General features: G+C 38.7%; 2 protein-coding genes across 2 annotated transcripts; both read right to left on the bottom strand.

The window, feature by feature from the left end:
- Positions 1 to 2475: 2475 nt before the first annotated feature.
- clec3ba (C-type lectin domain family 3, member Ba) lies at positions 2476 to 4183 on the bottom strand. Its single transcript, XM_079470452.1, has 3 exons — positions 4031 to 4183; positions 3807 to 3905; positions 2476 to 3459 (listed from the first exon to the last, which is right to left on the bottom strand). Exons 1-3 carry the CDS (start codon positions 4116 to 4118, stop codon positions 3059 to 3061), a joined length of 588 nt encoding a protein of 195 aa, XP_079326578.1. The 5' UTR covers positions 4119 to 4183; the 3' UTR covers positions 2476 to 3058.
- Positions 4184 to 5665: 1482 nt separating this feature from the next.
- Positions 5666 to 15659, bottom strand: fez2a (fasciculation and elongation protein zeta 2a). The gene is made up of 8 exons (XM_079470283.1): positions 15302 to 15659; positions 12344 to 12452; positions 12158 to 12274; positions 11820 to 11952; positions 11478 to 11743; positions 8482 to 8557; positions 8158 to 8223; positions 5666 to 7323 (listed from the first exon to the last, which is right to left on the bottom strand). The coding sequence occupies exons 1-8, from the start codon at positions 15586 to 15588 to the stop codon at positions 7307 to 7309; spliced, it is 1071 nt and encodes a 356-aa protein (XP_079326409.1). The 5' UTR covers positions 15589 to 15659; the 3' UTR covers positions 5666 to 7306.
- Positions 15660 to 16286: the final 627 nt, after the last annotated feature.

Raw genomic sequence — 16286 nt, forward strand, 5'->3', positions numbered from 1 at the left:
GACATTGGTTATTAAAGTTATTGCAGTGCAATAGGTGAGTTAATGCAGTTGAAGTTAATGCAGTTATTAAAGTTACGGTGCAGTATCGTATGTCATCTCGTATCACAGATAACTATTTGTCCGGTCTATACCCCTCCCAGTCTATGAGATAATCCAAGCACCACCTTGACTCCTGGAGTCCAGATTGGCTTCCACCCGGTAGATTTGTTTGGACTCGTCGATAGGAGGTGGAGGAGGAGGCAAGTCAAGTTTGGTGAAAATGGTAGCCTGACGAAGTTGCTCCAGGGCCTCAGGTACCAGGGGAAGAGGGTTCGAGAACTTTTTGGTGTGCGTGTTAAGCATCCAATAGTCAATACACGGCGGTGAACGCCTCGTGTAGCCACACCCGGCAAATTGACGTCAGCTTGTGGTATGATTTGACTATGATTGCCCAAATGTAAACGCAACTAAGGTGGGCGGTCTTGTAAATCTCATTGTACCGGTCCGTCGCCGGCGGAGCCATGTCGTGGAGATGCTGTGTGTCTCGATGCGAAACGAAAGCCTCTTTGTTTGCCCTTCCAAAGGACGAGGCAACTAAAAACAAATGGTTACATTTTATGTACAATACTGTTCCAGTAAAGTACAGTCCGAATATTAAAGTGTGTGCAGCATATTTATTATGTTACCATTCACTGCTGTAATGCGAGCTTGTTTCTATCTCACACAAACTCTGTATGATGTACATGGTTATTTGTTAAGAGGCGTTACATTTCCGTTCAGTATTCGACCAATCACTACGCACTATTGAACTGGCCAATCATAGCACATCTCGCTTTTCAGAGCGATAAGCTTTGTAAAATATCAGCGCGTTTCAGAGAGGCGGATCAAAGAGGAGATACAAACATGCTCGGTATTTTAAACCTTAAATCGTGTATGACCAATGTATTACATCTAAAGCAAACAATAATATTCGTTTTAGTCGTGTCGAATGACCCCTTTAAAATAGTTTATTTCTGAGATATATTACACGCCACTTTGGAATGCTTGATTTTGACTGGTCAGTCGCAGCACTCAAAGATCCCCACTTTGCCCCTAACACCTAAAACTAATGCAGGCATTGTGAGTCATCTTGACAGATACAGAAATTTAAATATGTTGAATTAATAACATATGAGATTATATTGACACTACATTATATTAACAGATGTCTGGGATTATTTTGCCATTATAACAGCTACAGTACATAGCGCTTCTAACAAATTCCCAATATGACAACTAGCCCTAACTAGTCTGAAAAAGTATTTTTCTTCAGACTGTAAATAATTGTTCTGTACACATCTCATCATATGACAATTTTGTCAGCATTTTGCGTAATTGAAAAACGATGTTCAGTACCTCGTGTGGTAGAAAATAAACAGCTCATACAAATGAAAGCCAAAGATTCAGTCATCGGTTGTGTCACTTTGGAAAGCCCGTATGGTTCCAGCCCATGACTCACAGATACAGAAACAAGTCTTATTTTTTCAGTGGGAGGACCCTAAAGACATACAGTCAAAGCTAAATTTTGCTTTCACGAGGACATTGAAATCCAACACAGAGCAAAAGATCTCTCTTTCTGATGTTTGTTAGACAACTGACATGTTATAATGATAATAACATGATATTTACCTTCCTTGATATTTGCATGGCTATAGAAAACATTGATGGATGTTAACCAATGAAAAGAAACTTACAAATAAATTATCATTTCTTGTTGTGAACATGTCTAACATGATGTATTAGATGTTTATCGTGCCCTTAAGGCAAGTCAGTTTATCTACAGGATGATAAGGCATCCGGGAAGTTTAACAGACATGTAAGTACAGGTCCTGTCTACCCGGGGGAAAATGAGTAGTGTGTTTTTAATAGTAGATTTATAATCTGCTGTATGCAGAGCAAAAGATCACATGTTTGCAATGTATGCATGTAATAAACTAAAGTTGAATGCATTACAAATTAAATTTACTTTTTGATGATGAGTTCAGTTCATGAAGAGCTCACATTTATTATCAAACATGGTATGTATCATCTGAATAGACTCTCTCGATACATTGTCCTCACACTGAAGGGATAATCCACACAAACATGACAATTCTGTCATGAATTACTCAACCTCAAGTTGCCAACCTGTATAAATGTCTTTGTTCTGTTAAACACAAAGAAAGATTTTTAAAAGAATGTTAGCAACTGAGATTACTGGGGCTGTCAAAAAATGTTAATGACAATGTTTGCTTTCCTAAATTCTTCAGAATATTGACTCTTGGCATATATGGATATACCATTTCACATTCACTATGTGATTGAGACCCACCAATTTGCTTACTGGCGCTATAGATATAAGGTCATGATTTCAATCCTAGACACTTGCCCATGAGCATCTTATGAAAAATTTGACACTATAAACACTTTATACTCTAATGTACATCTCATAAAACATTTGCAATGATACCATGTGTTGCCATATCATTTATTTAATATTTTTTATTCATACACTATTTAATGTTCTGCAGTGTGATTTCTGTAAACCATGTTAAAGTTCAATACAAATAACGTTCTGAATTGAAATCTGAAGAAAATGCTTTTCTTTTCATCAAAAGCGAATGGCAGCTCTTATCTCCTCCATCGATCAAATGTGGAATAGTTAACTGCACCATAATTGGTTTTGAGATATATTTGCCAGATAAAAAACTTTTATTGGGGGGCATAAATATAAAAAGAATGCAGAACCATATAATGTAACTGATGAAGAGTACTTTAGATGCATTGAATATAAATATGTACTTGACCAACACCCGTGTGCATCATGCCCTTTTTACAAGAAACGTTTAAATTGTGGACAGTACTGATCAATGACAACTTCCATAACAAACATCTACCATCCTTTAGCGTTCACCTTATTATATACAGTATGTGAATGGTTTTATATATATATGCAGTAAAAATGGATTACGTGTTCTTTATGTTCCATGCACCAATATTGATAATACATTTCTTAGTTGTGACAAATGATATTTTGGGAGCATGTTGCCCCACAAGTATCTCAGACTATGTTAAACTGGCAGACAGATGCCTTTTCAGCACGACAGTCCTCATCAAACCACTTGCCATTTGCTTTGCTGGAAAGAATGGCACAGTTCTGACTGCGGCCACCATCAGGCTGATGGGTGATTTCGGATTCCCAATTCTTGAAGCGTATGGTGGAGCTTGTTTGGTCCATCCATTCCCCCTCCTTTAAAATGTCATTGATATCCAACCAGATGTGCCCTTCTGGACCGATGGTTTGGCGAACGTATGCGTACAACTGGTCATTCTCATCACCCGAGAGAGGGCTGCTGAGTGTTCCACCTTTTGCAAGGCAGTCATCGTTTGCTGTGTGAAAGGTCTTCTTGATGGGGTCAGCTAGAAAACATTTGCCTGGGATCTTGGAACCTTTCAGGCAAACTGAGAAGGAAAGGGTGAAGAAGTGAATTGAAACAAACAAAAGACACTAAACAGCACTTTGCGTAGAATGGACATGGCTTTAAGATTACAACTTGTGACTAATACACAACCGACATCATTGAATTCCATATCTCTCAAAGGTCGACCGCAGTGCTTATGTGGGATTTTTGACTCACATATACACTTAAAATGAACTACGTAGACAAATATATAAATACTCTTTTTGTTACAAATGAATGTTGTAAACACAAATATACATTTTCAGCGTGTATACGTAGATAATGAGAAAAAGGCAGCTTACAAATGTTTTTACCATGCATGCTATAAATTATAGTTTTATTAAATACCTGTTTGCAAAGCTTGCTGTTCTTTTATCAGGTTCAGATCCTGTACAATCTCATCAATCTGTTTCTTCAGCTCCTCAATAGCAGCACTGTTTGCCGAATCTGAGGTTTCAACCACCAATTTCAATCATTTTCACTACTACACAGTGCACAAACACACTGAAAGCCATAATAAACATTTGTTATCTGCAAATCTGTTATTTATCGTAAAGAAATGTATTTGTTACCTTTTTTCCTTTTTGTGGAGCTCTGCTCCACAGCAGACTGCACCACACAAATAATACAATAAAGCAGTTTTACAGTTTTAAAACCCATATTTCTCTCTCCAATGCTCGATAGAAGCACCAACTTTGAGACACAAACCACATCTGTCCCAGTACCAAAGTGAACCTGCCCAACAGCATGTTGACACAAAACAGAACAGATGCTTTTAATTTAACGGCGCGTTAAACAGATGTACAAGCCTTTTTTTCTTTGAGGCGCCTTTGGGATACATTATACAGTACTGCACTTATTTTGTTTTTACACTTGCATGCTAATATGCAATAATAATAATAATAATAAGGAATTGGATTACATTGATTTATTACATCACTCCATAAAATTATTTAACACCCATATGGAACTGGGTGGAGTGTCCTCTGTCTGCTGTTCTCTCACGGATGTTTGGCAAGTTTAGAGAATAGCCTACTTGAAAAACATGGGTGGAAACCAGTTTTATAGAGTTTTAAGAAAAACTACGTCTCAGAAACCAAAAAGGAATTTTGAATTGCACTGATAAAAATGCATCAGGGTTTGTTTTTTTATTTGTTACGTTAAATCTGCTTTGGTTTCATTTTATATGGCTTGAATTTAGCTTCTGTAATCTCCCGTTTAATTGTTCTTTTTTCTCCTAGCATGGTAGTTTATTGGTTCAGATAAGGTCACACCTTAAGTAGGTAAAGCTTTTTATGTGACCTTAACACATCCATAGAAGGCTCAAGACTCAACACAACCCAATAAAAGACTCAAGCTTAAATAGACACAAACACATGTGTCGCTCATAAACATGAGCAGTAACACAATGAAATCTATCAGCTGAGGCCACCTAGAGGCTGGAAGAGTCATTACATGCTAGAGCCTTACATTGGCAGATGCTTTGAAGCGACTAAAATTGCATTATACTGCAGCATAGTATTATTTATGTTAAATAAACTTGCATGCCTGCACATGAACCCTGACCCCTAATCGTGACAACTGGCCTGGGTCTATATGTAAGGCCGGATTGGCTAATCGGGAGGACCTGGAGGGTTCCCGGTGGGAAGGTTTGTTTTTGGGCCATGAGGGCTGATGCAGGGGCGGACTGGCAAACTGTGACGAAACCCGCATGGGCCGAAACGCAAATGCGGACAGACGGATAAGATAAGTAACATGAAGTCCCAGAATAAAACTTAAGCCTGTAAGTGAAAATAGTCAATCTGTCTCAGTGGAAAAAGTAAAAAACAATAGATTAAAATGTTGAGATAATGGTGTGTCTACTACAAGCCTAATGAGAGTCAATGGAGGCAGAAAACATAAGAAGTTGCAAATGTCGTATTAACTTTCAATGCGGCAGAATGTTTGTCTTTGTTGAACAAAGACGTCTACTTTTTTTACTTGCGACTGTTGTGATAAAAAAATCGTCATGAAGACCCGATTAATCAAATATAATACAAAAATCTAATATAATACAAAGCAAGGGGGGTCCTCCCTTGGACAAGGCTCATGTTAATAACAGTAACATGAAAGGTAGACTCATTTAAAGTCATTTAATATCATGTCATCACCTCTTTCATAAAATTGATGCATGTTTTTCTTGACAGTTCACAAACAAGTCAAGTTGTACGGTCCATCAGTTTTCATCAAATACTTTATTAAGCAGAACTGAATGCAAAATAGATTACATTTCCAAAATATATATTTTACTTTATTTGCTTTGAAAAGTATAAATAAATAAAAAGTGAGAAACATAAGTCACCATAATTCATACAGTACATTTCATACAAAATTGTTAGAAATAATAATATCTGGTCATTCATTTTACCCACACAAACTTTGTTCAAGACATTAATCTGAATTAACATCTATAGCTGTACAGCGAATTCCTGCTACATTGTGGTAAAAGAATAGGCATAGAAACATTCATTCACTGGCACCATAATGTAAATAGGCATTTAGATTTGTTTAATAAGGCAAAATGGGTCCAAGTTATACCTTTTTAAAAAAAATACAGCGGCCTATGTTTTATTCTATTGATGCCAGATGTCTGGTCAGCAGTTGTGCATAGATTCCAGTAATAGTTAACCCAAAAAACTATAAATGTAATTATGCAATGTTTTACTCACACTCAGGCCATTACTAACTATTTCGTTTTTTTGTGCACTGCAAACTTCATTTCATATTGAAGTGACCAGTAGCAATAAAATGCAATGTGGTGCAACTGTGTGTAATAGAGTTCTTCTACATTTCTCCCTTTGTTATCTATGAAAGACCGTCATCGGGAGTTGGAACATCAGGGGTGAATAATCAGAGTAAATAATCACAAAATATTTATTTTGGGTAAACTATTGCTCTGATACAAATAAACTCATTATGATATTCGTATGTACACAAAAGCAATATAATGCGACTTGAAAAATCTGGAAGCAGTTTCTGTTTCGTGAGCATAAGAAGGTTTTGTGGCATAAGGCATTAAAAAGGCCATCTGATTCCTCTCAGATTTTCTAACAATCCGAGCAAAACAACGTTTAAAAGATCAGTAAGTGCACTCGTGTTACAAAACAACTATTCAACTCTCACGATTGGAACTGTTGTTACACCCCTTGGTAATATAAAAAGCATACTTGGCTCAACTGATGCTTAAACGCCTGTATCTTTCTTACAGAAATAACGCTGCTGTTATTATGCTAACATGTAGAAACAAAATGTGGAACTATTTGTTTCTAACTTAATAATACTAGAGGTGATGTGTGTAATATTAAAATGTAAGAATATGTTCTACTATCTCAGTTTAATATGCAGAAACGGCACTTTAGGTTGCTCCTGAAAACACTGTGGTGACATCGAAACATTGCCCATTTTGTAAACCAGCCCAGCCTAGCAGTTCTTGCTTATGCAATGGTGTGTGGGGTAGGACTATCTGTTTTTCTGACCTATGGCAGGTGGGGAAGTGATCAAGAAACCTGTTTGTTATCATTTTTACAATATTGTTTGGTAACTGTAGTGCTGCATAAATAACATATTTCACCTTTAAGTTTTTCCACATGAATAGCAAACCATATTTCAACTAAACAGAAAACTGAATCCACCATGTGCGGTAACAATCCAGCATACATGTACAGTATCACACACTTCAATACAGAAGCCTTCCTGTTTAGGTAAACCAGATCGTGCATTGTTGTATACTGACAGAAAGGTTCACAGTGAATTAAATCCCTCCAGGAGCTCTTGTTTTTAATGCGAAGATGGAAGTGCCTCTCTCCTCTCTAGGTGGGACAAAGTACTGCAAAACAAGAGAGATAACATAACACCTGTAATTCTAGTGCATACGTTTAAACAGCTTTGCTAGGTTATAGTGCAAAGATGAGACGTCAAGGAATAGTTAACCCAAAAAATAAACTTTAATGCTGTTATTTCCTCTGATGAACACCAATTCTTAACATAGCTTTCTTCCATAAAATGTGTCATAAAGGTTCATACGACATTAAACACGTGTTTCTAAATTGTGAATTTGAAACTATATGCAAATAATATTTGATAGCATTGGCAACATTTTCTGAAGATAAAACATTCCGTATATTCTGGATTTGTCCTGTTGGTACTTCTTTTTGGAGTTGACATACATGGTCACCATGAACTGTTGAAATGATCTGTTTGGGTTTTAGGTTTAGCTTTAAACCAACATTATGGTAAAAGGGATTTTCAGTGATTTTAGAATGTTTTATTCAGTTTTTTTAATTCAGCAGCATAGCTACTGAAAACAAAGGGATGTATATTTATGAACTGGTAAAAGAAAGGCCATTTTCTGTTCCGAAATGCTCGTACCCCTGTGTACAAGTTATTGATGGGTTTTGGTGATAAGTAATAATACACTGATGACAATGCTGGGTTGTTGTCAACCCAGGTTGGGTTAGGTCAAATATGCACAGAACCATACGTTGAGTATAAATTAGCCTATGCTGGGTTGTTGTCACCAAACAAGGGGTTGACAGCACCCCAACCTAAAACAGCACAGGTTTTAAATGAATTTATATTAAGGTGAATAACGGATATCAGATTTTTTTAAAGCTCCCTTTGGATGACGTTTCAAAATCATTTCCAGGTGTGATGTTGTTACCTTTGAGTATGTAGTCTGTGAGAAGACTTGGGACTTTGTCACTGTCGTCTCTCATGGCTTCTAATACTATATAAAAGCAAACAAACAGTATAACACAATAACATTGAATGTTCTCTCAAAATCAGAATGCATTGTGAGTAAAAAGCAGTGAACAAATGTAGTGAATGAGTCGTTTACTCAGAATTCGGACAACACTCCAAAATGGCGGACACCCAATAAAGTGCACTACATAGGAGATGTGGCGAATTTGGACACAGCTAACATGTCAGAAATGAGAAAAGAACCACAATTATATTTATTTAATTTGCATGCTCTCCCTCTTACTTTTGGTAAAAATCTGAAGGTCCTGAACCGATGGAGGCCCGTCTTTCCTCTCGTACGGGATGACTGTTGTTACATACTGAATAAATGATTAGATGAGAAAGGTTAGACAGAGACAGTTGACCATTTCACAGGACGTATCATGACACATTTTGATATATTTCAATTGAGATAGCATAGAAATCTACAATCATTTATATTGAGCCAATAGACACAAAAACAACAATACCCAATACTACAGTGCCTTGCGAAAGTATTCGGCCCCCTTGAACTTTTCGACCTTTTGCCACATTTTAGGCTTCAAACATAAAGATATAAAACTGTAATTTTTTGTGAAGAATCAACAACAAGTGGGACACAATTATGAAGTGGAACGAAATTCATTGGATATTTCAAACTTTTTTAACAAATAAAAAACTGAAAAATTGGGCGTGCAAAATTATTCAGCCCCTTTACTTTCAGTGCAGCAAACTCTCTCCAGAAGTTCAGTGAGGATCTCTGAATGATCCAATGTTGACCTAAATGACTGATGATAAATAGAATCCACCTGTGTGTAATCAAGTCTCCGTATAAATGCACCTGCTCTGTGATAGTCTCAGAGGTCCGTTTAAAGCGCAGAGAGCATCATAAAGAACAAGGAACACACCAGGCAGGTCCGAGATACTGTTGTGGAGAAGTTTAAAGCCGGATTTGGATACAAAAAGATTTCCCAAGCTTTAAACATCCCAAGGAGCACTGTGCAAGCGATAATATTGAAATGGAAGGAGTATCAGACCACTGTAAATCTACAAAGACCCGGCCGTCCCTCTAAACTTTCTGCTCATACAAGGAGAAGACTGATCAGAGATGCAGCCAAGAGGCCCATGATCACTCTGGATCAACTGCAGAGATCTACAGCTGAGGTGGGAGACTCTGTCCATATGACAGCAATCAGTCGTATACTGCACAAATCTGGCCTTTATGGAAGAGTGGCAAGAAAAAAGCCATTTCTTAAAGATATCCATAAAAAGTGTCGTTTAAAGTTTGCCACAAGCCACCTGGGAGACACACCAAACATGTGGAAGAAGGTGCTCTGGTCAGATGAAACCAAAATCTAACTTTTTGGCAACAATGGAAAACGTTATGTTTGGCATAAAAGCAACACAGCTCATCACCCTGAACACACCATCCCCACTGTCAAACATGGTGGTGGCAGCATCATGGTTTGGGCCTGATTTTCTTCAGCAGGGACAGGGAAGATGGTTAAAATTGATGGGAAGATGGATGGAGCCAAATACAGGACCATTCTGGAAGAAAACCTGATGGAGTCTGCAAAAGACCTGAGACTGGGACAGAGATTTGTCTTCCAACAAGACAATGATCCAAAACATAAAGCAAAATCTACAATGGAATGGTTCACAAATAAACATATCCAGGTGTTAGAATGGCCAAGTCAAAGTCCAGACCTGAATCCAATCGAGAATCTGTGGAAAGAACTGAAAAGTGCTCTTCACAAACGCTCTCCATCCAACCTCACTGAGCTCGAGCTGTTTTGCAAGGAGGAATTGGCAAAAATTTCAGTCTCTCAATGTGCGAAACTGATAGAGACATACCCCAAGCGACTTACAGCTGTAATCGCAGCAAAAGGTGGCGCTACAAAGTATTAACTTAAGGGGGCTGAATAATTTTGCACGCCCAATTTTTCAGTTTTTTATTTGTTAAAAAGGTTTGAAATATCCAATACATTTCGTTCCACTTCATGATTGTATCCCACTTGTTGTTGATTCTTCACAAAAAATTACAGTTTTATATCTTTATGTTTGAAGCCTGAAATGTTGCAAAAGTTTGAAAAGTTCAAGTGGGCCGAATACTTACGCAAGGCACTGTATATAAAGTACTACCCTTATGAAAGTTAACCATGGTTTTATTATATTTAAAGTGACCATGTTTAATGTAGGATTCATTACCATTTTATAACCAATTTCAATGAAAAGCGGAAATATGCTTTATATGCGTTTAGCATGGTTTAACTATAATAGAAATTACAATAACCAACAAACTACACAAACACTTGTTTTTAGTTATTTTTACACTTTCTTTCTCTGAAAAGCTCCCACCTGCTTTCAAATTGAAATTATTTGTATTTCTTGTTTATAATCCCTTCATCTGATATATTGCATTCCACTCCATCCTTGTATTCATACATGATGATGTAGTCACGTATTCTTTTTACTTTTAGAAAAAGGTTTCTGAGCAGTTTTCTGCGTCAGGAATATCTACAAAATCTAAACATAAAGAACTTTTGTTCCTCAGAATTACATAGACAGTCCCTTTTTACAGAAGTATGGAAGGCTTATTTAGACAAAGGCACGTCGACTTCACATTTGTATGTTTCTTATATTATATTTTTATCCTTCTGAATCTACATATAAAACATTTTCAATTTTTTGTGTTTATGTATATACTGTCTCTTAAGTTGTTAGAGCTCCTGTAACCAAAAAACATTTTTGTGTGTGTGCAAAATGTGTGCTCTGGCACACTTGGTGAATAAAGCTTATTCTGATACAAAAAGTATAGATAATGCATAAGATTTGGAATTTTTGAGTAAAGGAAAACCAAGAAATACAGGCACCTGTTTCACCTTGCCCCCATTCCCAAAAGTTTGCCGAAAGCCATTCTGAATGGCAGTCGAAATGCCCTCCATACTGAAGCGCTAAACACACAGAACAGAAGTGAGAAGAACAGAGAAAGAGACCAAGGAAAGGAAATTAAAGAGGAAACGGAAAGTCATCCGACAGAAACACATCAATTCAAGCAAGAAGGAATTTAAGAAAGAAATTCGGCTTTTAACATCCCCCAAAAAATCTTGGAATGTTACATTTCTCTTTTAGCCTTTTAGTACAGTGTTCCCTTCACACTGATGTACACTTGTCCTCACATCACCAGTCATGCGTGATAATACTAGTTTTAAATGGCATTCAGTCTTATTTATTCTAGTAAAAATAAACAGATAAACTCACGGAGGAATGTAACCTCTCTAATCGGCTGTGAGGCGCGCCGGCTGTATTCTTTCCTTTCTTCTCCTTTTTCAGCATCTCTCGATGTTCCTTCTGACGGTTCTGCACGTCGATGATAACGGAAATGAAGCTGTTTTTCACCTCCTTCTCAAACTCCAGCTCATCCCTCATGGCCAGACGCTGAATCAGCTCCTCTGAATACCCACATATGGTCGTCTCCACTTCCTCCAACCACTCGTTCAGCTCAGCTACAGACATCAGCCTCGCTCCTGTGCAAAGAGAGCACAGTTGTGGGACGCGCAAGCAACAGACCCAAACGTGGCCGTTTCGGTGGGACAGACTCACTCTCCTCGTAGACGTGTCTTGTGTGAGATCTTTGGGTTTTCTGAGAGATGACAGAGAGTTCTGACAGTGAAGTGTTGTGCTCTGATTCCATCTCCGGTGAGTCCTGCATGATCTCCTCGATCTCCTCAATAACCTTAAAATAGTCAAACCAAAACACAATGTCAATTTTCAAAAGCACGATACATGACCACAGATTTGTAGTTGTGTCATTTTATATTTACTTTTAGCATTTGCTCTGGAATTTCTCCTTAGTTTTAAGAAGATTAAGAACAACAAAAATCCAGATGTGTATATTAAGTACACACTCAATTTTGTGTTTTGTAAAGTACAGTTCGTACCTGTTCAGCGGTGAGGAGCGGTTCTTCATTGATACAGGACACAATGATGGAATGCATGTCCATTTGCTCCCTCAGGTCCTCATCATCAGAGAGATCCAGGTTCAAGCACTCCAACCCCTGATGGTATAAAGAGGGAAAGTGTAAATCCTATCACTGGGATTAAATTCTATTAGTTTCTAGACTTACAGGCTTGTCTTCAAGACTCAGTGTTGAGAGATGAAGCGAGCGGGCCCGAGAATGATTCCAGTCTACCTGCATTACATTGCTGTAGTTATCCGTGAGAGCATTCCAGATCCTGCACATAAAAGTGGGAGCATTATAGCAAAACCCTATTCACAAATAAAAAAAGAAGAAGCAGCCTGTATGACTTGTGCACACTATATGCCATGTCCTCTGAAGTCATAGTTCTAACATCAGTTAAAGCATCAGGCTGGGCGTCAATGACATCAGTGTATGGTGAGTAGCCTTGATGTTATTAACCTCAAACCTTCTCTAAGGTGGAACTTCAATTTTGTCTTGTTTCTCTGCTTTCATATGGCTTCATTAAGCTAACAGTATTCTAGGAAACACATAACCCTGCTGAAAAAAAACTATAGAAACCCAACAGAAACCATTACATTAATTCTAATGCTTTACATTAAAGTACCATTATGAACCACTAGCTTTTTCCATTCCTTTTTGTGCATTATTTCCCTGCTGAAAAAACCAATAGAAACCATTAAAGATGTTACTGTGGTTTTAATGGAAACTGTAATGGTTCTACTGGTAAGTGATGGATTCTATTAGTGGGATGTTAGATCCTATTGGGATATTGCCCAAAACACACTACAAAAAGGAATTTTGTGATGGTTATAATGGAAAACGCTATTTGGTTGTAAGGGTATTCTAATGGAAACCATCAGAATTTCTGTGATGGTTTCTATTGGGGTTCTATGTTTTTTTTTCAGCAGGTTATAGAAACCATCAAATAAGTTATAATGGTTTTAAAGGGATTTGTACTGGCTTTAATGGAAACTGTAATGGTTCTACTGGTATGTGATGGATTATATTGGTGGGATGTTAAATCATAATGGAATAATGCCCAAAACACATTTCAAAAAGAAATGTTGTAATGGTTATAATGGATAAAGCTAATGGTTCAGAATTGTATTTTAATGGAAACCATACAATTTTCCTTCCATCTTGGGTTTCTATTGTTGTTTTCAGCAGGGAGAACAGCCCTGCAGAAAAAAAAACAATGGAAACCATTACAGAAAATCTAATGGAAAAGGGTGGTTTGCCCACTTCAGGTTGGTGGAGAGTTCCTGCCTCAAGTGGAGGAGTTTAAGTATCTTGGGGTCTGTGAGGGGAGGGGAGGATGGACCGGGAGATTGACAGACGGATCGGTGCAGCTTCTGCAGTAATGCGGTCTGTCGTGGTGAAGAAAGAGCTGAGCCGCAAGGCAAAGCTCTCGATTTACCGGTCAATCTACGTTCCTACTCTCACCTATGGTCATGAGCTTTGGGTCATGACCGAAAGGACAAGATCCCGGATACAGGCGGCCGAAATGAGCTTCCTCCGCAGGGTGGCTGGGCGATCACTTAGAGATAGGGTGAGAAGCTCGGTCACCCGGGAGGAGCTCGGAGTAGAGCCGCTGCTGCTCCACATCGAGAGGGGTCAGCTGAGGTGGCTTGGGCATTTGTTACGGATGCCTACTGGACGCCGTCCGACCGGGAGGAGACCCCGGGGAAGACCTAGGACACGCTGGAGGAACTATGTCTCCCGGCTGGCCTGGGAACGCCTCGGTGTCCCCCCGGAAGAGCTGGAGGAAGTGTCTAGGGTGAGGGATGTCTGGGCATCTCTGCTTAGACTGCTGCCCCCGCGACCCGGCCCCGGATAAGCGGAAGAAAATTGATTTTTAAATGGAATTAAAATACCAATTAAGAACCATTAGCTTTTCCATTAAAACCATTTCAAAATAATTTTTGTAGTGTGTTTTGGGCATTATTCCATTATGATTTAACATCCCACCAATAGAATCCATCGCATACCAGTAGAACCATTACAGTTTCCATTAAAACCAATACAAATCCCTTTAAACCATTATAACTTATTTAATGGTTTATATTGTATTTTTCAGCAGGGAGCGCTGAACCTTATTGAAAAAACATAGAAACCATCACAGAAATGATAATGGTTTACATTACAAAACCCTCATAGCCCAATAGATGTTTCCATTAAAACCATTACAAAACTCCTTTTTGTAGTGTGTTTTGGGCATTATTCCAGTGGGCTTTAACATCCCACCAATAGAATCCATCACATACCAGTAGAATCATAACAGTTTCCACTAAAACCAATACAAATCCCTTTAAACCCACTAAAAACATAACTACATCTTTAATGGTTTCTATTGTTTGTTTGTTTTTCAGGGAGAAATCCAACAGAAACCATTTTAATGTTGATGGCCTTCGTGCGTCTCTACTGGTAATGTGTTGGGATGTATTGGTGAGAAGACAATTATACTGAAATAAGACCCCAAACTACATCATTTTCTAATGATGGCAAAAACCGAAGGTTAATAATGGTGTTTGTTATGGAAAGCTATTGCAGTTTTTTTTTCATCAGGGCTTGTGTGACCATCAGGTGGTAAGGGAAAGAGCAAAAGATCATCAAAAAAATCTCCCTTTTGCGTGTAGTCCTCTGGAAGCACGTGGGTCTGGAAACAATGTGTGGCTATAATCCACTACCCTTTGACAAACCGAATCGCTGCTGCCCCTGTGTGATGTATCCAATGACTCAATATTCAGTCTGCTGGAGCCAAAACAACAGTCACGTCACGTGACCTCCATTCAAACGCTGGACCGTCTCGTTTTCCTCATCAATAACGCATCATATCATCGCTATCCCATAATCTCCAATTTATCCTTAGCAATATCTGTGCTATATAAACGCCCAAAAGACAGAAGATAAACCTTGATATCTGTATAAAGGAGATGTGACTACACAAACGCTCACTGCACCGTTATCGAATCCTTTGATGTAATGTGGTGTCTCGCGTTCAGTAACATTCGTGAATTAAAGAAAACGCTAAGTGACGTTATGATGATGTGCACTATGCAGTACACACTATAGGTTGGAGATCGCGTGCTTTTATTAACTTACTCGTCGCATTTTAGTTTCGTGTCTTCGTTTATTGTCTCCACCGGGTCTATTGTGTCGCGTTTAAAGTCTTGATTTCGGAAGCAAAATTGTAACTTCTCGTCGAAGTGGCCGATCGTCTCCTCCGCGGACGTGTATGAAATATTCAGCCCCGTGTCCGAACATCCATCCAACAACACGGATAGGTCTTCGGCTTGCAAATGAACGTGTGTTTCTTTTCCCGTTAAGCCTTTGAATCGGTTAAAGTCCTGCCACTCGTTATTCTCCATCTGCACCGGAGGCTCCGCCATAACTGCGGCTAGACAGGCGATCCGTTATGACACCGACCCGTCCATGGGGAAAGCTCGCTGGTCTTATGAATATTAATGAGAACATGCTGACAGTGAACCGTGCGGAAAGACGATAGTCACTTTAATATTCATGAAGGGGGCGTTCACAACCATTGTGCCTGCTAATTCACTTGAACCAATCGGTCAGGTCTACAGGGTGAACGTGTCGTTGCGTCATTAATATTAATGAGTCGTGCTAGCTCAGTTGTTGAACGGTGCTATTTAAAGTGATAGATAACCCCAAACTAAAAATCCTGCCATCGTTTACTCGTCCTCGGGTTGTTTCGACCCTGTATTAGTGTCTTTGTTCTGCTAAGCACAAAGGAAGATATTTGGTAGAATGTCAGAAACGGAGCAGCTCTCGTCCCATGCTTACTGCCATAGTAGGGACAATAAATAGGCTACTATCAATGGTGGACGAGATATGCTCTGTTACTGACATTCTTTCGAATATCTTCCTTTGTGTTTAACCGAACAAATAAATGTATACAGGCCCGGATAGCACAATCCGTCTGGCTTACGTCTATTTGACGTCTGCGTTTACATCTGCAATACATAGTTTGCTCATCTGCAGACGTCTGAACGTCGGTAATACGTCTGCTAAAGATCTGGAAACATCTGCTGCGTAAAAACTAAAGCCCGACCGATATGGATTTTTG

This window comes from Barbatula barbatula (genome assembly GCF_947034865.1).
Source record: "Barbatula barbatula genome assembly, chromosome: 12".
Classification (NCBI taxonomy): Eukaryota; Metazoa; Chordata; class Actinopteri; order Cypriniformes; family Nemacheilidae; genus Barbatula; species Barbatula barbatula.